Source organism: Falco rusticolus, chromosome 1 (genome assembly GCF_015220075.1).
Source record: "Falco rusticolus isolate bFalRus1 chromosome 1, bFalRus1.pri, whole genome shotgun sequence".
In the NCBI taxonomy this organism is placed as follows: Eukaryota; Metazoa; Chordata; class Aves; order Falconiformes; family Falconidae; genus Falco; species Falco rusticolus.
In genome coordinates this window covers 95,199,930-95,222,658 of record NC_051187.1, presented here as the reverse complement: position 1 = coordinate 95,222,658, position 22,729 = coordinate 95,199,930, and the positions used below count along the sequence as shown (strand labels likewise).

The window sequence follows — 22,729 nt, the reverse complement described above, 5'->3', positions numbered from 1 at the left end:
CGCCCCGCCGCGAGGCGGGGATGGGGCCGTTCCACGCCCGCCGCGCTTCCCCGTGTCGCGCCTGAACCGGCGAACGGCGGCAGCTCCCGGGCGGCCCCGGCGCCAGCCGCGCCGCAGCGGCAGCTGCCAGGGGGCGCGGCCCTGCCTTACCGCCCTAAGCCGGCCAGCTGAGCCGGGGGGCCGCCCGGGCAGCGCGGGGCCGGGGCGTCGGGGTGGGGGCGAGGGCGGGTGGAGCCGCTGCCGAGCCCCGCTGCCGCCGCGAGGGAGGCGGTGGCCCTGCGCCGGGCCCCGCCCGGAGCCTCTGTACTGGCGTGCGCGGGGGGCTGTGGGGCGCCTCCCTGCGCGGCCGGGGGCTCGGCACCCCAGGGGCGCTCGGCCCCCGTGTGTAGCCCGACCCGGCCGCTCCGCACCTGCGGCGCGGGGCCCGGCCCGGCCCTGCCCCGCCCGGGCGGCGGCCCCTCCTCCAGGAAGCCGGATCTGCCGCAGCCCCGTCGGCGGGGCCGGCCGCGCGCTCCCGGCCGTGCTGGGCAGCGCCGCCCCGGCGGCAGCATGCGGACCCTGGCCGAGCCCCCCGCCGCGCCCCGCCGCCCCCTCCTGCTGCTCCTCCTCCTCACGGTGAGTGGCGGCCGGCCCCGCACCTGCCCCGGGCCCCGGCCCTGCCCGCCGCGGCCGTCGCGGCGGAAGACGGTGGCCGCGGCGAGGGCCCGGGGCGAGCGACGGGCCCCGGGTGAGCGCCGAGCCCCGTGGGCGGGGGCTGCCCGGCACCCCGCGGCTCCTCGGCGGGGCCGGTGCGGGGCCGCCCGGCTGCAGGCTCAGGGCGGAGCGGGACGCGCAGCCGCCGGAGCGGGGGGACGGGCCCGGCCCGCGACGGCCGCCTGGCCCGGCCCGGGGCCGCCTCTCGGAGCCAGCCTGGCGGGCGTCCGGCCCGGCCCGGCTCCCCGCTCTCCAGCCCCCGGCGCTACGCTGCCCTACCGAGCTAGAGCGCGTCGGGCCGTTAAGCGTTAACAGGCTTTCCGCCCTAGGCGGCGTGAAGCTGCAGGGCTGGAGGGAATGGGGTGCTTTGACATCGCTTACAGGTGCGCGTGTGTGGTGCTGCGCTGGCTCACAGAAGCAACTGCGTTTTAGGGGCATCCGCGAAACTACTTTTTCCTCTTTCATGCTGCTAAACACAAACTCCGGTCAAAGTTTTCGTGTGCCTGTGCGATAGTGATGCTGACTGGGAGCAGCTCAACACCCTTTTTGGCGTGTCTCCTTCTCACACATGTTAAAATCTGGTGTGACGTGGCAGGTGTTCACGGCGCGGTGCAGGACTGCGGTTATCTTCAGGCTTCGTGCAAACAGGTGCAGTTGCGTAGGGTTATGTGGGATTTCTGCAGGGGTGAACTCACGGAGGGTCCTGCTGAGATCTTATTTCAGTGAGTGAAAGAGCAGTTTCTTATCATTTCGGGAATATTACACTACTGAAAAGTTTCACTTCCCTACCAGTTGTTGTGATTGCCTTCCACAGGGATTTTTATACCAGCATCCAATGGGATGACTTGGGCTAACTCCTTCAGATTCGGAGAGTTTTAAGTAAAAGATCAAGAAAAAAACCTTTTGTGGTTAAGCTGCCCCACATAGTGAAGCCTCTGTGTCTGTCTTGTAGAGCACTGCCTAGTTTATGGTAATGTTTTTAATCCAGCATAGCTGGCCTCTTTGCTGGGCTTGGAAACTTATATATTTAAATCTCATAATCACACTCATTGTGTAATCCTTTCATCCTTGCTCTCTGTAGTAGGAGGTGATGCACAATTAACTCTGCATTGTCTGAGGTAATGGGGAGGAAAGAACTAGGGTTTCTCACGGAGTAGGAACATCCAGATAACATATGCTATGCGGTGGGCTGGGTAACACTGTGTAGAGGCAATCAAGTGATAACAGAGTCAGCCATGGTCTGGAGGAGCTTATGGTCTGCGGTCTCTGCCACAGCTGCATCGGTGTGGCGTCACTCAGGGTCTTTGCACAGTGCTCCTTGAGAGATGAGCCTTTTGAAGGGTTTGTTAGGTGTCATATAACAGCAGACCCAAACGCTCTTCACGCATTCTTGCAGCACCTGTCTCAACTAATACCCAGGCACCAAAGAATACAAAGAAAAGTTTCTTGAGTGATTCTGTGGGAGCTATTGAACAGAATAGGCACTAAAGGGAAAGGGGTAAGATCAACAGGGCTGAAGCTAGCCTTATGCAGCAGTGGTCATGGCACATCATGCTTAAGTGCTTCAGGAACATCATGGAGTTTGTTCTACAAGGAACTGGCTATGGGTTGCAGAGCTTACTACCATGGGATCCCCACCACAAAATTTCTGCAGCTCGCTGGAAGTCAAGTGATCACTTTCACACACTGCTGCATCTTTGTTAATGATCTGTGCCAGACCCAAACTGTCTTTGCTGGAGGCTAGCTCCTATATCTCTGTATTGGATCAACGCCTGAGGAAACTGAGCTGGCTGTGTATATTTTCGCAGTAAATGTGTGTATGTGGTAAGCGCACAGTGGTACCCCAATGCTTTGTAGTATCTACCTGGTAGACTTCTACATTTTGTGATAACCACATGGCATTGCTTTCATTATGTATTGCTATCTTCCTCATGACGCAGCCTCCATATCACAAGGATTAAGCTGTTTACAAGTACTCTTTATTGTAAGATAAAAAAATGTAAGAAATAATGGTAACCATCAAGTAGGAGAGGTTTGGAATACTTTGTGGTTGCTGCTATGTGCTTGTAATGCTTTTAGAGGTATCTGTAACCAAAGAAGGATTATGTAGGAAATGTAAAAGAATAGTATCTTTGCCAAGTCAAGCTCTGAAAGATAATTAAATCAGTATTAAAATTAAGGATCTCTCATCAACTTTAATATCAGTATTTGTGTGTGTGTATTAGTGCATGATATGGTAGTAAATTTTCTAATGGACACCAGCCTCCTATTACTATTCCTTTTTTAGCCCCTTCAGTATGTATCGTTTTTATAATACTCATTTTATAGAATGGGAAACAAGGCAGAGGGGAAGTCTGTCACTCTGAAGAGACTGCCTATTGTAGAAAGCCTGGATACTGACACTGTGTTTTGAATTTTTATTTGTTCAAATTGTATATCTTGGTGCTTATACATGTTTATCAGTGTTCAGCATTGCTACACATCTGGCTTCTAGTGTCTCTTGTTGGACGCAAGAAGATAGAGTACTCGGTTATTTGTGTGGAAAGGGGTTTAAGTGACAATTTCAGAAAGACCTAGGAACACTAAATAAATCTAGTTATCTAGAGTTACCCAGCTGCTAGCAATGATATCCAGCTTTCTCATCCAGAAGTTCCCCCATGCAGTTATGTCTTCCAGCTTCTGCCTTAAACAAAGTTAAGGTCTTGGGGTAAATAGTCTCCTCTATACACAGCTGTGTTCCACATGCCACCGTAGAGCTCTTCTGTGCCTTTAAGGAGGCAGGGCTCCAGGGAAAAAAACATCATTTGATCACAATAGTTAAATCCAAAATCTTCATCTATAGGAACAAGAAAGTAGTATAGGTAAACTTCATTCTGACTTTTCTTAATATTTGCATCTTCACTGGTTTTGCTGGCTTGATGGTTTTTTTCAGTATAGGTCTCAAGGAGCGTCAACATATTCTTAAGAATTCTTAAGAAATATGAAGCGGAATAGTTTATCATTAGGGACTTTTACTGATTCCCATATTGAATCATGGGCAAGGTCTTGTCCTCCAGGTGCACAGCACCCAATTAGAAATGTACTAACAACTTGGCCGAGGCTTTTAAATACTTCGATAATCACAGTGAAAAAGCCATCAGTCCAATACAGATATCCAAGATAAATTTCAGTTCAATTTGTTTAAACTTAGCAAAGTTAAAAGTTACCCAAGACAGATCTCGTTTTAAGCAATCTTAATGACCAGCTTCTCTGGTAGTCCTAAGTGACAATTCTGAATATTTTAGATGGCAAAAGTGCCGTGCTGGTGGCTGGTCCTCTGAGCTGAGTAATCCTCAGTATCCTTGGCAGTGTATCAAGCCGGATGCTGACTGCAGAGCAGAAAGAAAAGAAGCTGCTGGAAGCCTTAGAGACAAGAACTTCAGCATGGAGGATAATCCTGATGTATCTCCAAGTATGTTTTAATGTATGTAGCTGTGGAGAGCAAAAGCTGAGCAAATGCTGCCTGGAGGTCTTGCTGCTCAGTTTTGTAAGTCCATCTCCAGGATAGGAACATTTCAATAATAAGCTTCTAAACACTTCATGAAGATTAATTAATTCTCAGGAAACCATTGTGACCTGCCTTAGTTGTTATTCTACCCTTCAGGTACCTGATGAGAGGTAACAAAATTAGGTAATTTTTAAAAAAGATATAGAAACGTCAGGCTGCGGCAGTACTAGTGAACAACAACACGGTTAATAAATGTTGGTACATTTTAGTATATACTCTTTGGGCCTGATCCTAGGAGCATGTGTAAATAGCATGACCTGTGAGTCAGTATGTTAGACCGGATTCTACTTGCAGAAGGGCTGAGGGATACACCCTGTAAATAAAGTTTGTTTGTAGAAGCATGTGTAACTTTGAGAACTTGATGTAAGGGAGTTGTTACCATTAAAACCTTGATGGTAGATCTCCAGGAATCCGTATCTACTTGCTATGTGAATGAACCCCGTTTTTTTGAGTTCAAGTATGGTATATAAACCTTCTGCTTGTACAGTGTCCTGTGAGTATATTAGTAATCACGTAAACTTAGATTCTCTGGGTAATGTTGTGTTCTGTGGGTTTTTTTCCAGAATTTTGTGCCGTCCTTCGAAAAGGAGACATCACGGACAACAGCAGTTACCCCACAGTTTGGACAAAATGTGGATTATGTGGACTTTATTCATTTAAACATTTTAGAAAAGAAAGTTCTTAACAATTCTGAGGTTTCAGTTCAGTATTTATGTTCTAAGCCTTGTATCATTAACTTGGAAGCAGTAGCTTCCTCTGAGTTCAGGACTGGTGTACCAGTATATAGAAGGAGGTGGAAGGATGAGAAGAACCTTTATGTTAGCAGAACTCGACAAGTACATTTGAAATTTCCGAGCATCATGGTTTACAGAGATGATTATATCATCAGAAACTCAATAATAGTGCACAGTGTGATATTATATGCATGGATTAGTCACAAATCGGTTAGCAGCTATGATGTTGGGCAGAACGAAGACTACCAGGATGCAGTTGCCAAGAACTACACCTTTTTAGAAGCAGTTCCACCTTTTGAACGCCCATATAAGGATCACAAAGTTTGTCTTCAGTGGGGTGCTGACTATTTGTGGATGCTCCAGGCAAACAGGATACCTCAGTGCCCTCATGAAAGTGGTAGGTGTAACGTCACTCTTTTCCACAAAGAAACTAATGGGACCCAAATAACATCTTTGGTAAGCTGTTAAAAAATACATACCTGTAGTAAACAGGTAAATGTTATGTAGAGTGATTTGCTTGGCAAACATTGTTGAGTATGTAAGCTTTGTAACTGTTAGAGCTGCAAATGACTGATGCCATCAAGTCCTTCAGAGCTGGCTTGTTGCATCACAGCCAGCCTGGAGATCTGCAGCAGTATGGCCTTCTATTTTCTAAGCGTATTCAAACAACTTATTTAAAACCCACTGAGGTCAGCAGGCATCATTCCTTTGTCTTCAGAGAGAGTTGTTCACTCCCTTACTGTGTTATTTCAGGGTCAGTCCTGCAGTTCTTACATACATAATTCTTACACAGGTAGTCTACTTAAGATGATGGCCACACAGAAACATATGTTTAAGTCTTTATAGTGCAATAAACTTCATAGTACTTCACTTTTTTGCCCAAAACCATTATGCGCAAACACTTTTGTTTTAAAAATAAATAGTTTTAAATAAAAAAACCCCTCTGTCTTGCCATCAGTATAAATTACTGAAACTCACAACTGCTTACTAGATTTTCTCAGAATTCTGATTTTTTTTCTGTCTGCCTATATCTGGCTTTACACCTGCTGACAATTATTTTTGTCATCAGTCTACATTCAAAGCAGAACCTAAAAGCAAAAAGGTTATTTGCTTCTAAGGGGTTGTCTCCTAGAAAATCCCCTATAATGGTATTTGTATCACTTATCTTCACTACATTGGCTGAGAAGACAAACAGGGAAGCAATGATGTTGCTTCCTTCAGGGGCTTTCTAAAATACTTGTTGGAGACAGCATGTGATCTCTGACAACAGTGTGAAACATCTTATGTATTTTCTAGTTATATTATAGATAAAAACAGTATACCAGTGAATAGGAGGAAATAACATTTTATTCAAGTTAATTTTTTAAAATGAGCTTGTAACAATTTGCTTGGGCTTTGGTGTTTTGGGTTTTTGTTGTTTTGGAGTTTTTTTTAGGAAAGCTGTTAACATGTCATGGCTTTGAAGATCTTTTTCATGTTTCTTAGCAGGAATGGCTTTATCAAATTTATTACAGGATTATGCATATCAGTTTAGAACAGAATTGGTGTCTATCCATACGTATAGTATAAACTGCAGAGCTAAAAATGGAGAGCAAGTCCAAGAGCTGGTGGAGTAATGTTACATAGGCATAAGCAAAGATAGGATGAGATTTAACCAAATAACATAAATCAAGATTTCTTCCTTACTAACTGATTCTTTTCTTGAAGTATCTTAGGTTGAAATGAGTCTGTTCTTTCCTTGCTTCTAATACCAGCTGGAAGTCAATTAATTTCACTTTCCATGGGTTATTCAGTCCAACACTGTAATGCATTTAATAACAGCAAGTAAACTTGTGTTTAAGGACTTACTGAAGTTTTGTGTTAATTTTTAATCTGTTGTACGATTCAGATGTTTGACTGTGTGAGTTAGTTAATTAGTTATCAATGCTTGTTGCCTGGCAGATTAAGAAAGATTTTATTTTGCAGATGGTGTCCAGATTCTCAACTTTATTTACGCTTCCAGCGGGGAGAAGACAGGAATCATGAAGAAATTTGAACAATTTGAAAACAGAGAACTTGAGACAGTCAGACGACATCAGATTGATTATCCCATGTAAGTATAGGCAAATAACTGAAGCAGGCTATAATTGATTGTTGAAGGCTATAGAATGACCTTAAACTCATAGGCTATACCACAAATTAAAGGAATACTGCCTACTAATTTGAGAAAAAGCTCTAAAGGAAACTAGTTAGCAATTCATTCTGTTCTCTGATTTCAGTTTTGGAGAGGATTAATCTAAACCTCAGAAAGATATTTATATTATGTGTTAGTGCAGTGCTGTGTAAGGGATACCAACAGTAGGAGTAACGGAGCTGGTTAGGTACAGATAGGAGGGTGGGTTAGCTGTTATGTGCTGTCATAATCAGACTGCTGTCTCATGACTAGCTAGCCTGGGGTTTTCTGTGTTTCAAATGTTGTTTGCAGACCAAGTGCAGGTTTCTTGCAAGGGCAAGCAATGTGGACCAGCTTTTTCCCTATAAATTCAGGCTCTAGTTCATTTTGCAGTTGACAAGCCCTTAGGGATAGGAGCCCCCTGCCTAGGTAAGTCTTCAAACTTGAGCTTACGCTATTTTCTTCCACCATTGCTGTGTAAACTCTCCTAGCTGGACAAACTCTCCTTAGCCCCTGCACACTGTTCAGTTACAGAGGAATCACTCTGGGAAGATCATCTTTCTCTCCTCTTCTCCCCATTCCCAAAACTGTTACAAATCTTCAGTCATGTTTTGCAACTTTAGAGGAAAAAGTGTGTGTGTGTGTATATAATACATATATATATATAAAATTTATCTCCCTTCCACCAGATGCTGTTAGCCTGCCAACATTATTACAGAAATAGGAAATGATCACAGGAACTGGAACTTGCCTGCTGGTTTGCGTTTGGCCTGTGACCACAAGAAGAGTGCCAAAGATGACTTACCAGATAGCGTGGGTTCCATACAAATTACTAGCCCTCAAACTATAGCTCTGAAGTCATAAGTACAGAGCAATTTTTAGCTCCTGGCCTCTTCAGGATGGGTGACAGCTTGGTTTGCACAGCCTGCTGCCCTTTGCTCACAGTACAGTTGCATTCTGCTTCTGGCACTGAGGCACTACTCAAGCTCTGCTTGAGAATATATGGCATGAATTTATGCAGCTCTTTACCTGTTCCACACAGTTCCACCCTCTCTTGCCTTCAGGTGGTGTCTGCAGGGTTAACATTAAGAGTTGCTTGTGTGTTGTGGTTGCATGACAACCTGGAGTAGCTCTGTTAAGAAGGGGAAGAGAGCTTCCCTTCAGCATTCTGTATGTGAGTGGTGGTTCCCCGCTGCACCAAAAGGTCAACAGAAGCAGATGGACCTAATTGAAGTTACTTGTTTGACTTCAGTCAGGGATTTGTAAAGACAGACGTCTGCAGACTGACAATAGTCATTTGAGGTAGCTACCAGCAGTATTTCTGGAAACACAGTGTTTGCATGTAGGTCGTAACAATCAGTGTACAAGTGATTGTGATTTACAGACCCTTCCACCTCACCCTTGTGCCATCTCTGAAGGATATGGTGTTATTAGATATTTAAGGTGTAGACTGTATTGGGGAAAACTTCACCACCCTTGCATTTTTTTTGTAAGCAGGTGTTAGGCTTTCAGACCTATACCTGGTTTAGTTTAGGAAAGGATACCACATACTCTGTGTTCAGCAACTTCTTGAGAGAGAAGCAAGGCAAGTTGACACAGTTCTAAAGTAGTATAAACAAATATTGACTTTTTTCTTAATTATAGAAATAGAAAATACTAATAATATTTCCTCCTAAAAGTCACTAAGAAAAGAGAACTTCTTTATCTGATATGATAATAATCATAATGCTTTGCTGGGTTGTACATTGGAGCTATGGTTTTCAAAGGCATTCAGCATTGGCCTAACTGATACAGAAATGTTATGGAAATAAGTGGTCAAGTGTCTGTTACAAGCACTGAAGCAGACTTGGTCTGGCACAGAGGAGCTCCTTAAAATTAGATACTGTGGTATAAATTCTGCTTTTAGTGCCTCAGCCAGCCAGCTTTGTACAGAAATTTCTAAGTAGATAACATTGTTGGGTCTTCAGTTTTCTACTTTGCAGTGCTCCAGAGTTTGCACAAGCTTCACCTTTATGTATCCCACGATAGCTCCGTGACAGCTATTCATATCGGCACTACTCAGAGGCTGGATTCATTTTTAAATGCTTCTCCCAAGCACATTTTCACAGTTGGCATTTAGTGTAGATGACACAGCTTACTTTTCACTGGCTTCAACAATCAAGATCACCATGCATCTGGGGATTTTGTACTGTAGCCTGCATGCGGGAGGTTGGCTCCGAGTTGTCTCAGTTGTGTTTTCAGTTCCCTATTGATGTGGGATCTGGTAGTAGCTCTGACCCAGAGTTCTGGAATTGATTCAGATAACACTCTCTTACTCTCCTCTCATGCTGTTACCACTGAAGTGCACAGTTAAAAGGAGATCACAGATCCGAGAGTCTTAAGTACAGTTGCTCTGAAGGTTTTCACTGCAGAGGATGTGTTCTGTTCTGAAGATCACATGTGTGAGAAAGGTTTGCTAAGTTAAAGTGAAATGCATGCTTTTCAAATGATATAGGGAGAGTTCTCATCAGGAGTGGATTTTTTTGTTTGTTTTTGCTCCTGCAGGTTCACTGTTTCAATCTGGCTATATTTACTCCATCACTGTGAAAAGGATCTGTGTGGTATACTCTATTTTATTGATCCGAAAGAAATGTATAGTACTCCTGCTGTATTTCTAAATGAGGAAGGTAAGGGGTATTCTTAACGGCCTTCAGAAGGGGTCTAATATAGTCTTTATAGATCTGTGCCTAGGAATAACACTGATCATTATATTATCAGACCTATTTTCTGAAACTGAGCCCTGGCAAAATGCTTTATTTTGATGATAGTGTCTCAATAGGAAAGTAGCTACTAAATTAAAAGGGTAAAACTGAGAAATAGTTGCATAGCATCTGGTCTTGTCTAACTTCAGGAAATGTCTGCTTTGTTAGGAGAATAGACTGGATCTTACAGGTCAGGAACATACACCGGGATTAAACAATCTTATCTCAATGAACAACATCTGTTATTATTATTGAAGTATTATTTTAGTCTTGGTCTCAATTCTTGTATATGTACTACATGAAAATTTTTGAAAATTTGAAATAGCCTCAGAAAAGGTCCAAATGATTCAAGGTCTTGCCTATATTGCAATAGTAATGTAGCAAGAAGCACAGTCTGTTTCCCTATCCAAAAAAAAGGTAAGCGGTAGGACTGTCTTAGTCTAGCAACACTTGCAGCAGAGAAATATTCCTGCCAGAAGGTGACTGACTCTTCAGCCTCTTGGTAGTGAAATTCAGCAGCTGGGAGCTGACTGGCTGGCTCATAGAGGAAATAAGTGTGCAGAGTTTTAAAAGTGCACACCTGGCTTTCTCATAAGACATTACATTTTTTCCCCTTCTTTGCAAGTTTCGTAACTAATCTTTTCCTCTCTGTTATTTTTGCTATTTCTGTTTTTTTTCTGTCTTGTAACCAATCTAGGTAATTAATCTATCCATTATAAACTGGATTTTTTCTTTGAAGAACAAACAAAAATAGCAGTTTGTTTGGAAGTTATCACCTTGATGCAAGATTTGCTTTGAGGGGTTTTAGGGCCAGTTTTATTCTCAGCCTTAGACTAAATTATCATAATAATCTGTTCTGGTCTTAAGAGCTCAAACCATGAGACTAGCTTCTGCAGGTCCAAGTATCGGAGGGTAGAGTCATCTTGTACTTGATCATTGCATCCTCACGTGCTATCCGTTTAGCACTGAGTAGACACCGTAGTCTGCTCTGCTGTTTGCTGCAAGACATGTCTGCTTTCTGGTGTTTGAGATCAGCTGTGGCACCCTCCCTGTCTGCCATACGTTTAGTGTGTTTATCCCTCAGACAGTTGGTTTTGAGTCTGTGGTTTAATGTGGGAGCCTGGGCATTAGCATCCAAGATGTGTAACTGAAATGTGGAGCAAGTTTCCCTGGGATTCTGAGAGAGCTGATGTATGGCTTGGCGAGTGCCCAGATCTCTGTTGGTAGTGAAGAGGATGAAGAAGACAGAAGTGCTATAACTAATACATTAGGAACCCCATTCTTAATGTTGATATTTCTGTGGTGTTTATTTCCTTTTTCTTCCTTTTTTTGCTGTCAGGTTATGTGCATATTCAGATGCACCTCATGAGAGGAGATGACCTTGCAGTGAAAACTAGCTTCAGCCTTCCTCTCAAGCAGTGGTTTCGACTGGATCTTTCTTTTAAGGGCGGACAGGTATGCGCGCTACTGAATTAGAGGTTCACGACTGAGATGTGTCTAATTTGATTATGCCTTTGACAAACCCCTTAACAGCTGAGAAAGACAGAAATACTATAATTTGTACATGCTTACATAGCGAAAGAATGAAATGTAAAACTAGAAATTGTTGGGAGATGTTCAGACCATCCAACTTAGGGAAATCAACTTAGATGCTTAAGATAAGAGAATTATCTTAATTCTGTGTATTAATTTACTTAGAATTACTGTGTATTCGGTGGCTATGTTCGTGTACACTGTTGCTCTCTAGAGACTGTTGACTTTACAGGCAGCCAGTACTCCTTGCTTAGATACCTTGTCTAAATACTTGAAGTTACATGGTGTGAAAAGCTCTGAGGGACTTTGCACTTGGAGGCTTAGGTGTTTTTACCGTTCTGATATGAGAATTTACATGTCTGGTCTCCTGTACGGTACCATGCCTCTTGCCTAGATGTGTTAGCTAACAGGGAGGCATGTGCAGTTTCGAAGTTTTGCACATTTGACAAAGTGACATAGGATTACCTACCTTTATAAGACCAAAAAATATTACAGTATCCCTCTGTAGTAGATAAGTAATTTACATTTTAATAAATCACAATTGTTTTTTCACAGAACCTTCCAAAAGCAGCACTGAAAATGCAGGCTCCCTGCCAAAGTTCTCTGAACCTCCAGCTACTATGATATTAGGGTGTGAAAATAATAAAAAACCTTAGTCTTCTATTTCTCAACTTCTTTCTTCTTGAAAATGGTTGAATAGATTACATACTGAATTGTAAAAATAATTGCTAATTAATGGCAAGAACAACTAAGTAAATTTAAAGTATGAGATAAATTACTGGTAAAGCTGAAACAATGTTTTACTGAGAGAGCAATGTACAGACTAAACTACTGTGGTTCCTTTTGCACCCCACTGTTTTTAAGTATGTAAGTGGTGAGCAGACTGATTGTCTTGCAAGAAAATCGGGTAGAAATGTGTATTTACTTTTAATATCATATGCTTTTAAATATATTGTTAAAAGGAAAAATGAAAAAAGTGTTTTATAGAATCAGAACTGTCTTTTTCTGCTTGTTTAAATTGTAGAAATAATTTTAGTTCGTGGGAAAGGGAATGCCCTATGGGTTTTGAAGCTCAGCTTCAGGTACAAATGTGAAAGTTCCTGTAAATATTGATACAGGATATATTAGTCTTGACCTTTTGGAAATTTGTACGATTAGATTAAGGAAAATATTCTCATTGAGAGCAGAGTGAATTTATTCAGGTGTGAGAGAAAACCTGTGGTCAATAAATTTCCACTTCTGGACAAAGTAAGAGGGCCAGGAAGAGTTTAATGAGCACTCTTGTGGACAAAAGAGGAAGTAGGACCGAACCTAAAAACATTTTAGTACTTGGAGCCATTCTCTGGAACAGATAAAGCTGTGGTTTGGTTCCATCTTACTAACACTTCTTCCTGTAGTAAGTTTTTAAATGCTACAACCTCAAAAGGTACAGAAGAGTCTCCTTATTTAGGCACTTTGTGTCCAAAGAAGGGCAACAAAGCTAGTGAAGGATCTAGAGAACAAGTCTTGTGAGGAGTGGCTGACGGAGCTGGGGTTGTTTAGCCTGGAGAAAAGGAGGCTCAGCAGAGACCTTATTGCTCTCTACGACCACTTGAAAAGAGGTTGTTTGCAGGTGGATGTCAGTCTCTTCTCCCAGGTAATAACTGATAGGATGAGAGGAAATGGCCTCAAGTTGCACCAGAAGAGGTTTAGATTGGGTATTAGGAAAAAATTCTTCACTGGAGAGGTTACCAAACATTGGAGCAGGCTGCCCAGGGAAGTGGTTGAGTCACCATCCCTGAGAGTATTTAAAAGATGTGTAGATGTGGCACTTAGGGACATGGTTTAGTAGTGGACTTGGCAGTGTTAGGTTAAGGATTGAGCTTGATGATCTTAAAGGTCTTTTTCAACCTAAATGATTCTGTGGTTTTATGATTATTTCACTTCCATCGAGATACATTTAGTCCAGCATGACTTGAGATAAAATAGATAAATTAGGGAAGGTTGGGAAATTAGGCATCAAGAAATTAAGAGCCAGACTTTAAGAGCATCTGAAGGTGCAAGAAGAGTAAAAGCTTCAGCAAAGTACAGATGTCTTATAACTCAACACAGGAAAGAAACAGCTGAAGTAGGAAACGTGTACTACTTTTGCTATTTTTTGCTGCTCATGGTTGGCCAGGACAGACCAGTGCCAATGCTTTCCATTAACCTCTTCTGACATATACCCTCTTTAGTGCAGAGGAGATGCAACAAGCTGCAGCTGTAATCTTCTGAACTAGTTGAAATGGATTAATAAATATACCTTCTAATATTTTGTTTATTATAATTAATATTTTATGTTATTTTAGATAGAAGTAAGCAGTGTTGGGAAGAATTTGAAAAGACATCATCATCAGTCTTTTACGTAAGCAGCGTTTTCCCTTTTGTTGACTAATATGTGTATATGTGTTCAGATATGGAAAATGGGAGAAGGAGAGCACAAGTTTGTAACTGAGATTCCAAACGATTTTCAGAGTATCTGTAGTATTCTTCCAGTCTATGCTTTCAAAACCAGTTTTCATTACTATGTTTACATGGAGCATGAGCTGAATAATTTTGTTAATGCCGTGAGCTAGTTGAGTTAACATGCTGCATGATCTAGCACTGGAGTCTGATAACCCTCCATAAAAAATGGTTGGAAGGTCAGTGGCATTAGGATCAGTCTTCAAAAGAAGTCTTGGTCTTACTGAAGTCAAGAGAAGTTTTGCTGTTGCTGTGAGAGAGCTAGGATTTCACCAGTGAAATTGTTTCCTGCTTTGCTTAGGTAGAGAGCAAAATTTCTACCAGAAATGTTCTTCCTCTATCCTTTACTCTAAGCAACTGAATAATTTTTTTAAATGGCTCTTTAATTGTTCTCTTTCCCTGTAATTTAAGATTGACTCACTCTTGTGCAAATAATTTAAAAAAACACTTTTTAATATGGAAACTCTGTAACAGTGAATTGCATGGCAGACTTAAGTGTTATACCTTCTCTGTTGTGGTTACCCAGAAATTGTAAACTTATACATAGTAACTCTAAGAGACAGATAACTTACATTTTCATATGCCAGTTTTAGAAAATACAAGGGAGGGGTGGAGCTGAAAATTTTGAGGTTGTGTAATGATGCATAAAACACCAGAAGATACCTACAGGTCAGAAAAATAAAACACCCTGCTGGTTTAATATGCTTGTAGACAAGGGATTTGTTAAAAATACTCCAGAATTTATCACACTAAATTGCAGAGTAGATTTTGAGAGTAAACAGACGAGAAAAGCAAAAAATACTGGCAGTGACTTTAAGGCTGTCAGTTATGGAAATTCTGAGATACAAATTTTGGTGTGTTTTTTTTCTTTCATAGTACCTTTTGATAGCCAGCTGACTTTTCTTTCATGTTCAAGTTTTAGGGAAGTTTTCTATTATGATGACACTGCCGGATACTTTGTTCTTGGAGGCAGTGGATATGTAAATGGTATTGAAGCATTCTTTGGACCTGTGATATACTATCGTCTCAATGTGTTGGAAACAGAACAGGTAAACAAAAGCAGTATTTGGAAATGTTTAAATATTAGCAGCCAGCTATGGCTGTATTTTATTTTGCTTTAACTCAAGCTCTTAGCAAGTGATAGACTTGCTATGAAGCATAATAGTACTTGGGAATATATAACCGAAATATGATCATGTTCTGCTGAAATCTAGGAATGTTAGTTATCACTTAAAAGGCTAAAAGATAAGACTTATAGAAGCAAGTATGTAAAGCAATGTTCCTGAATCTGTATTTAAGTAAGGATTTATTTTCAGTGTTGCTTTGTTTCCCAGACTTTTTGATGATACAGTATTGAACATGTGATTAATTTATGGTTTTGTTGAAATTGGTGGTAAAAGTCATGTAGACTTGGTCAGTTTGGGAAGTTCATCCATGGTTTCTTGGATTATGCTGACTGTTTAAAGTCATAGTCTATTGTGGCCAGCATCAGGTTGCCTGGCACATTAACATGATGTGCCAGAGAAGCTGATCGTAGTAAACAATGTTTCCTGGTTTTATTTGCCTACAACACTTCTTTCTACCCAAGCACAGGCAACAACAGGTACTGTAGATGCCATTTATCTATGATTTGCCTTTTTATAGATTTCTAACCCTCTTCATGATAAAGAAACAGTGGAACAAATTGAACTCTACTATGAGAGATGTATGGACATTCGAGAAATTGTTTATGAGTACAGATACATTGTAAGGCAAGGTGAAAAAGCACAAAGAAATCGTAAGTGTTGATCTGTGATGTATGAATTTTAAACTGTCATCTTTGGAGACCTGTTTTCTTTCCTTTTACCAGAATCTGGATAACAGTCACCAAAAGTAAACTTAAATTCAGCCATAACAAGAAAAAAAGGCAATTTGAAAAGTTTAGCCTTGTTACTGGTAGCTAAAACTATGGGTTTGTCCCTGCAAAGACTTTTGTGCCACGGAATACAGACTTAAATCATGTTCTTGGTAGCTCTTCTCTAGTAAGACAGGTGTATAAAGGAACAAAGAAACACTTTCAAGCTTACATGTAAGCTATTTGATTGCCTTTCCTCCATTTCATTCCCAAATGACCCTAAAGGCACACGTATTTTAAGCCCTTTCCCCAAAATGGGTGATTTTTTCTAGAATGTCTCTGCCACAGTTGCCTAATGTACAGTAATTGACAGGTATATACCAAAGCAACTACTGTAGTGAAGGAAGAGTAACATAGGTTGTGTGTGCTGAAAACTAGCTTATGTTTCCAATTGGAATTTGATTGCATACATTGTGACCGGAGTATGGAGGAGAGTAGAAAAAATCTTACCTATTTGTAACTGGTCTGTGCTAGCTGTATGAGTTTTTAGCACTACTTTTTGTTAAGGATGTGTTCATCTTGTCCATGAATTTTTAGTTTACCCTAGAAACATCTTTTTTTCTACCAAAAGCTTATTTTAAAGACCAGCCAAGTCAGCTTTCATGTCTTAAATATGTTGTTTTCTCTAGGTTACTGTGAAAACTATTATTTGGAGCTGATTCACAACTATGGAGAAAAATCTAAATGTGATGCCTTCATGTGGGGAAAAGAGCTCAGGGAAAAGTACCACACTTTGTTCAAACTGTTACAAGAGATGGATTTCAGTGCTGCAGATGGTAATCATATTTTATTTTATTGTTCTTAAACAACTCCATATTATATGTCATTTAAGTTAGTATGCTTTGACTTCAGTTTGTTTTACACATTTTTGTTCATATCAGCTAACTTAGTAAAGGAGTGTCATGTGACTTATATGTTGTGCTGCAAATGAGGGATGGCTTATTTTGTAGAAGGAAATAGAGATATCCTTATGCTTTTAGTGGTTAGTTACTTTGAGATGGTCTTCTGGATTTTTATTCACTCCTCTTATTCAATAGTACCTTTTATCTCCAGGAATTTTGGTTGTCTGTATTGAGAATAACATTCAGTGTGAGAAATAACAAAATCTGTCTCAGTCCCATTAAATTAAGGAGGGGAGATCCATTCCTGATTTTAACTCTTGCAATAACTGTTGTGTCCTATGTTTTATTTTTGGTGTTAGAAGATGGAAGTGATACAGTTCTAGAAGTTGGCCGGAGGATATTTGAGAAGGTTGCAAAGGGTCTGTCCAGCGCTGATGGCCTCAGCAATATGGGCTTCTCTGTTCCTCTCTTGGTGGATTCAAGTTGTTGTGGATACCATAAGGCTTCTTATTTTCTTGCAGTTATATTTGAAACAGGGCTAGGTGTGCCTGTCGATCATACAAAGGTAGAGTATTTAATATGCTTGGTTACGTCCGTGAAATTACCTTTAAAGGCAATTTAGAAATGGAATGGATTTATGATCAATTGAATTTAAAAATGTGAAATGGCCCCCAGATCTAGGCTGTAGTTGAAGGGATTCCCCAAAACACCTACTCTTAAAAAGCCCAGTGGCAGTGAAGTCTTTATGAACTCCTGATTGTGGGAATCTTTATCCTGCTCATCCAGAACAAGGAAATCAATACTATAGTAAGACCTAAAAATGGTGGTAAAGTGAAAAGCAGGGAACGTAATGCTTTTCTCAGTCACTGAGATGGTAGGATGAAGTAATAACCGCAGAATCACCCACAGTCATTTGTAGATGGGTATGGAAAATGTCTCACATCAGGCAAATGTCCTAAAGTGGAAAGGTTGCACAGTACGTTCAGGAAAGAAGTCCCATTTTACAGTGTGCAAAAATGTGGTGCTGAGTATATTATGGTCAGAGGTTTACAGGTAAGCAAAGTAGAACAGTTTTATTATGGAAAAAAACTGACCATGCTTCAGCTGAGCAACTGCAGAGCATATAAACTCCTGACCTTTTAGTTAGGTTGCAAATAACTGAAATGTTTCCATGTGATTCCATTGCAAGGTCAAATAAAGTGGAAGCATTTATTTATCACTGGAAGAGGGCTATACTGAAATTGCCAATGTGTATTTAATTGTGATATAATAGTGTAATATAAAATGCTCATAAAGAATAGCAGATCTGCCTAATGTGGTTACAGGATGCTAAATCAGAACTTCTCCTCAGAGGCCAGTCTGAGACCAAGCTCACTGCAGTTTTTCAAACACAAGAAACCTTAGACAGGAGCCTTTTTTGTACCCTAATTATGAAGTATACCTAGCGCTAATTATGGAGACGAAGTAATTTTATTACTGGTTCCGCTTCAGATAGTGTAGGAAATAATTTAATATCCCATGCAAATGGAATACTACTGTTTTATTACTGTGCAGGTGAAAAATAATAGTGCTGAAAATGGTTTTGGCAAATTTGCAGTACCTCAACTATTTCCAGCACCAATTACTATCTCAAGGGAGCTTTGTGCTGAAACCTTGTCAGCCACAAGTCCCATCCTTCTAGTCCTGTCAGATCCTTGGGGTGAGATTTTCAAGTGCTGTTTGTTAACTTCCATATGTTTCCACTGAATTCAGTGCAAAAACTCCAGTTGGCATCAGTGAGACTAGTTAAGTCACTGCTGAATATAAAAACTGTCAGAGCATAATTAACACTATAATAAAGTAGCATGAAAATTTGTAGCACCCTTAGTGGTGGCAGAGTAACTGCAATACTTGAAAAGTATTTAGAGATTCCATTTTTTCTTTCCAATCTTTCTATACATATAGAAGGCATTTTAATGACTTTAGGGCAGTGCTTGATTTTGTAACTCTTTACATGGTATAGCTAGTATGTCAGCTACCAGTATGAACACTGTTCCCTATGAATCTCCACCAAAGCGCTAAACTTGTGAGATGTGCAGTGAATTCACTCTTGTTTATGTCTGTTGATTTTTGCCAGGGACTGCTGTATAGTTTGGTTGGCACTCAGGGGAATGAGAGACTTGCTGTAATGAATCTTGGCTATAAACACTACCAAGGCGTTAATAACTATCCAGTTGATTTGGAGCTGTCCTATGCTTATTACAGTAATATTGCAATAAAGACATCATTGGATCAACACACTATAAAAGGGGAACAGGTAAGAATTATAAACGGATCTAAATTTCTTTTCTATGACTTTTCATATTTTCATTAATTTTCATATTAATTATGTAGCTAGAACGTTTCTGTCTTGATTTACAAATGTTAGCTCATCTGATTGGTGTGCCTGCCCATGGCAGGGGTGTTGGACTAAATCATCTTTAAAGGTCACTTCTAACCCAAACCATTCTATGATTGTTACGAAATCCCCCAAATTATATGTAAATATCATTACTCTGTTTCTTAGCAAGGGGGAAACCAAATCAAAGTTAGGCTCAAATCCTCAGAATTGTCCACATGAGTATCTTTCAGTAAAGTCTAGGTCTTATTCTTGGGCCCTAATTCCTCACTGAGATTTTTAATTATTAATATAATTTGATGTGTTTATTAAGCAACCGATCCACTGTTTCAGTAGCCAGCCATCATGAAGTTCATGTAAAAGATGAATTGTTCTTTCCATACTCACACCTTTCCTATAATCAAATGTAAGGATTTGGCTGTTAAATAGGTATCTGATGAGATAAAGTTTACAGTTAAATTCTTTTAGAATAAGCTGCTAAACAGGAGGTAACACAACTTTTATCTGTGAAGAATACTGAAGGTAGGCTAGTACTAGGATCCTGGCTTATCAGGAAGAAAGATTATTGTACAAAAAAAAAAAAAAAAGAGATATTTTGATTGCTGAAGAACTAAAAATCAGTAGATAGCCACCTAGATAAAAGTGCTGTAGGGCAGGTCTTCATCAAGCTTTCTGCCAGCCTTTTTTTTTATCTTTTAAGAGAGATTTCTACAGGAACTAAAAAGCCTTAAAAGGTTAAAAGAACTTCTTTGCCATTAAGTGCATTTAAAACTACAAAGGTGGTGGGTGGTTTTTTTCAGTTGTTGACACCTTGGCATATCTTCTCAGTGTAGAGCGGACTTAAGAGTTTTGTACTGTAATGAGGCAACAAATGTTTTTTACATCAGATGTAAGGATGGTTCTTAATTCACTGGCCAACAGAGGAGTAGTGAGAATTCTAAAACCCAGAATGATAATGAATTTTTAGGGTTAAACAGGAAACGGGCAACATTTTCATTTTGTTGGCAGATGTATGAATTCATTGTGTAATCATTTTTTTGTGTTCACCTACTCTTCAGGCATTTGTTGAACCTATAAGGCTGATGGATGATGAACTCCTAAAAGCTCAAACAAAAGAAAACGGTGATGTCTTTATGTGGTTAAAACATGAAGCAACAAGAGGAAATGCAGCTGCACAGGTATAAAGTGGTACACCTCCCTTTTCTTGATTTTATACACGTGTTGTATGTACATCTGACTTTCTAAGAAAGTTGTAGAGGAGAGTGAAGTGGATAGACTTTTTCTCTTTCTACCCAGAATTGCTTCTATTTCCCATGTTTCTGTCTGATAATATCCAGTGACTGTGTAAAAAGCTATAACAATGATGCAAGGCAAAAGGGAAGAGTTGTCAAGACTTAGCGACCCCCTTCTCTGATCGTTTTCACTGGGTTTGTATTTGACACGGTACAGTTATTGCTGCTGATCTGAGACCAATAACACTGAGCCATGTGCATGCATCAAAGTCTGCCTTTATCACTTACCTCTGCACTTAAATCAAGACAGACTTTCATGGAACTGACAACTGTAAAAAATAACCCTACTGTAGATTTAATGTCAGTATATTTCACCACTGGGAAGCCCTCTGAATATTCTTGATAACCAATTGTTTTCAGACTGTTGAGGACATTTAACTATTTTCCTCACGTATTTAAAATCCATTTGAGCCTGCAAAAGCCTGCTCCTGCAATTCCAGTCTCAATACTAGCATTTATAACATTAGCGTTTATGTTTTCTTTTAGCAACGGTTGGCTCAGATGCTGTTTTGGGGCCAACAAGGAGTGGCAAAAAATCCTGAAGCTGCAATAGAATGGTACGCAAAGGGTGCAATAGAAACAGAAGATCCAGTGTTAATATATGATTATGCCATTGTGTTATTTAAGGTAAGTCATGTTTCGTATTTTAACTTCTAAAAAAACATTCCTATGACATGAATGTTTGTAAGTTACCTGCAGTGACACACTGTGAGAGTGTATACAAGTGCTTTTAGATTTGTCTTTGAAAATCAATCAATAGTTATGAAGCTAAGGTTGACTTTTACCAGTTACACACAAAAATTTTAAAAAGAGCAAGTTAAAAGCAGTTTAGTCACTTTGTTGCTAGCCAGATTCAGGACCAAAATACCACATAAATTGTAGATCCTAATTCTGTATAATGGCTTGTCACCTCAAAAATCTAACCAACTAGTAGGTAGAGGCCTTGGTGTAGAAATGCAGGTGAAAGTTCAGTCCTTTCTTAGAACTCCATTTATTAGATCTCTGGGAATTTTTTTTTAGTAGGAATTAAAGTCTGCATACAGTTAGTTTTTCCCTGCTAGAAGCAGTAGACAGCAGTGGCTACACTCAAGCGTAACCTGGGTTAAATAAGTTGTATCAGCTGAGCAGTGTCACCCATAAGACATTCAACGGTACTAAAGGTTAGATATATTAGTGAAGAACTGTTAGGTCTTCATCTCATTCTTTTGATGGAATGGATGGGCTGTCCTCTACAAAATGCTTGCTTAAGTTTTGCTTGTGTTAATTTTGAGCACCCATGGTCTGTTTGACCCATGTCCAGAATTAATTGATATGGACAACATTAGCATGACATCTGTGTACTTCCTCTGGAGACACTCTGACATCCTTTTTCAGGAAAGCTGAGAGTTCTTACTCCTTGCCAAATTGTGGACAATCTATGCACCTTCGAATGCTACTAATTCTTCCTTAGCTGCCAAAAATTAAAGATCTGTGATATTATTTACCCATAAAAATCACTTGGATTGACTGGTGAAGTAATTCTTCCTAGTCTTTGTAGAGCTGTGAATGAAGGATAAGCACAAAACTTTATTGTTGTTGTTGTAGCTGTTTAAAGCTGAGTAACACCTAGTAAATAATAGTATCACTGTTAAAATGCATTTTATGTGTGAATTTTCGTTAGCCTGTATTCTGTATTTGTAAACAATGATTGTTTCATATATCCGTTTCCTAGGGCCAAGGTGTGAAAAAGAACACAAAACTGGCTTTGGAATTGATGAAGAAAGCAGCCGCCAAGGTAAAATGTAATAAATACTTTATTGTAAAAGTCATATACCAGGTGCTAATAATAATGAACTGATTTATATAAAATGCCTGTTACTATAATTCTGTGTAAATACTGGTTGCTTCTCCCAATGTCATCACCATGAATGGTGAAAGCCTTTTTCCCCCAAATTGAGAGACTAGACTACTTGAATGGCCACTCAGCCAAAATTTTTGTGGAAGAAAAGTAATTCTCTCTACTTAGATCTTTTGGAACTTGATGATAGTTAAGTGATTAGAGAGTGAATAGTTGTTCCAGGAGTATGTTTTTGCCTCATATTCCTAAGCATTTTCCTCTAGACCATACTAGGTATATTTTTTATAGGCTTGAGCTTTTGACATGGTGATCTTTCCAGACAGGTAGAGATAACTGCCATCTTTGAAAATCCATGCCAGCAGGCTTCACTATAATAACAGAGCATCTTTAAGGTGCAATGTGAATGAGAAAGAGCAACAGCTGAGGTCTGGATTGTACTTCCACAATCTGCACAGAGTGATGGTGCACTCCTGCAGCCTTCAGGAGCTGAAGGCAGAGTGGTGGCTTCCTGTCCAACCCCCCTGAGCTGTGGTGGTTTACGGCTACTTCTCTCTGCACAGAGTTAATGCTCCTCCAGGGGATGCTGGTGACTGGAAAAAGACTGCA

The 22,729-nt window shown here is 40.4% G+C and overlaps 1 protein-coding gene across 2 annotated transcripts in view; it reads left to right on the top strand.

Moving 5' to 3' along the window:
* The first annotated feature begins 42 nt into the window (after nucleotides 1-42).
* SEL1L3 (SEL1L family member 3) overlaps nucleotides 43-22,729 on the top strand; it is a 37,108-nt gene continuing 14,421 nt past the window's right edge. The window contains exons 1-14 of one of the 2 annotated variants that reach the window (XM_037390689.1): nucleotides 43-615; nucleotides 4,804-5,371; nucleotides 6,940-7,066; nucleotides 9,671-9,792; nucleotides 11,207-11,322; nucleotides 13,728-13,783; nucleotides 14,798-14,930; nucleotides 15,526-15,658; nucleotides 16,405-16,551; nucleotides 16,980-17,182; nucleotides 18,734-18,913; nucleotides 20,053-20,172; nucleotides 20,773-20,913; nucleotides 21,998-22,060. In XM_037390689.1, coding sequence (XP_037246586.1) covers nucleotides 550-615; nucleotides 4,804-5,371; nucleotides 6,940-7,066; nucleotides 9,671-9,792; nucleotides 11,207-11,322; nucleotides 13,728-13,783; nucleotides 14,798-14,930; nucleotides 15,526-15,658; nucleotides 16,405-16,551; nucleotides 16,980-17,182; nucleotides 18,734-18,913; nucleotides 20,053-20,172; nucleotides 20,773-20,913; nucleotides 21,998-22,060 — 2,175 coding nt within the window. In that variant the 5' untranslated portion in view covers nucleotides 43-549. Of the gene's footprint in view, nucleotides 616-4,803; nucleotides 5,372-6,939; nucleotides 7,067-9,670; nucleotides 9,793-11,206; nucleotides 11,323-13,727; nucleotides 13,784-14,797; nucleotides 14,931-15,525; nucleotides 15,659-16,404; nucleotides 16,552-16,976; nucleotides 17,183-18,733; nucleotides 18,914-20,052; nucleotides 20,173-20,772; nucleotides 20,914-21,997; nucleotides 22,061-22,729 lie in introns of both variants that reach the window. The other variant, XM_037390682.1, reaches the window with a different exon arrangement.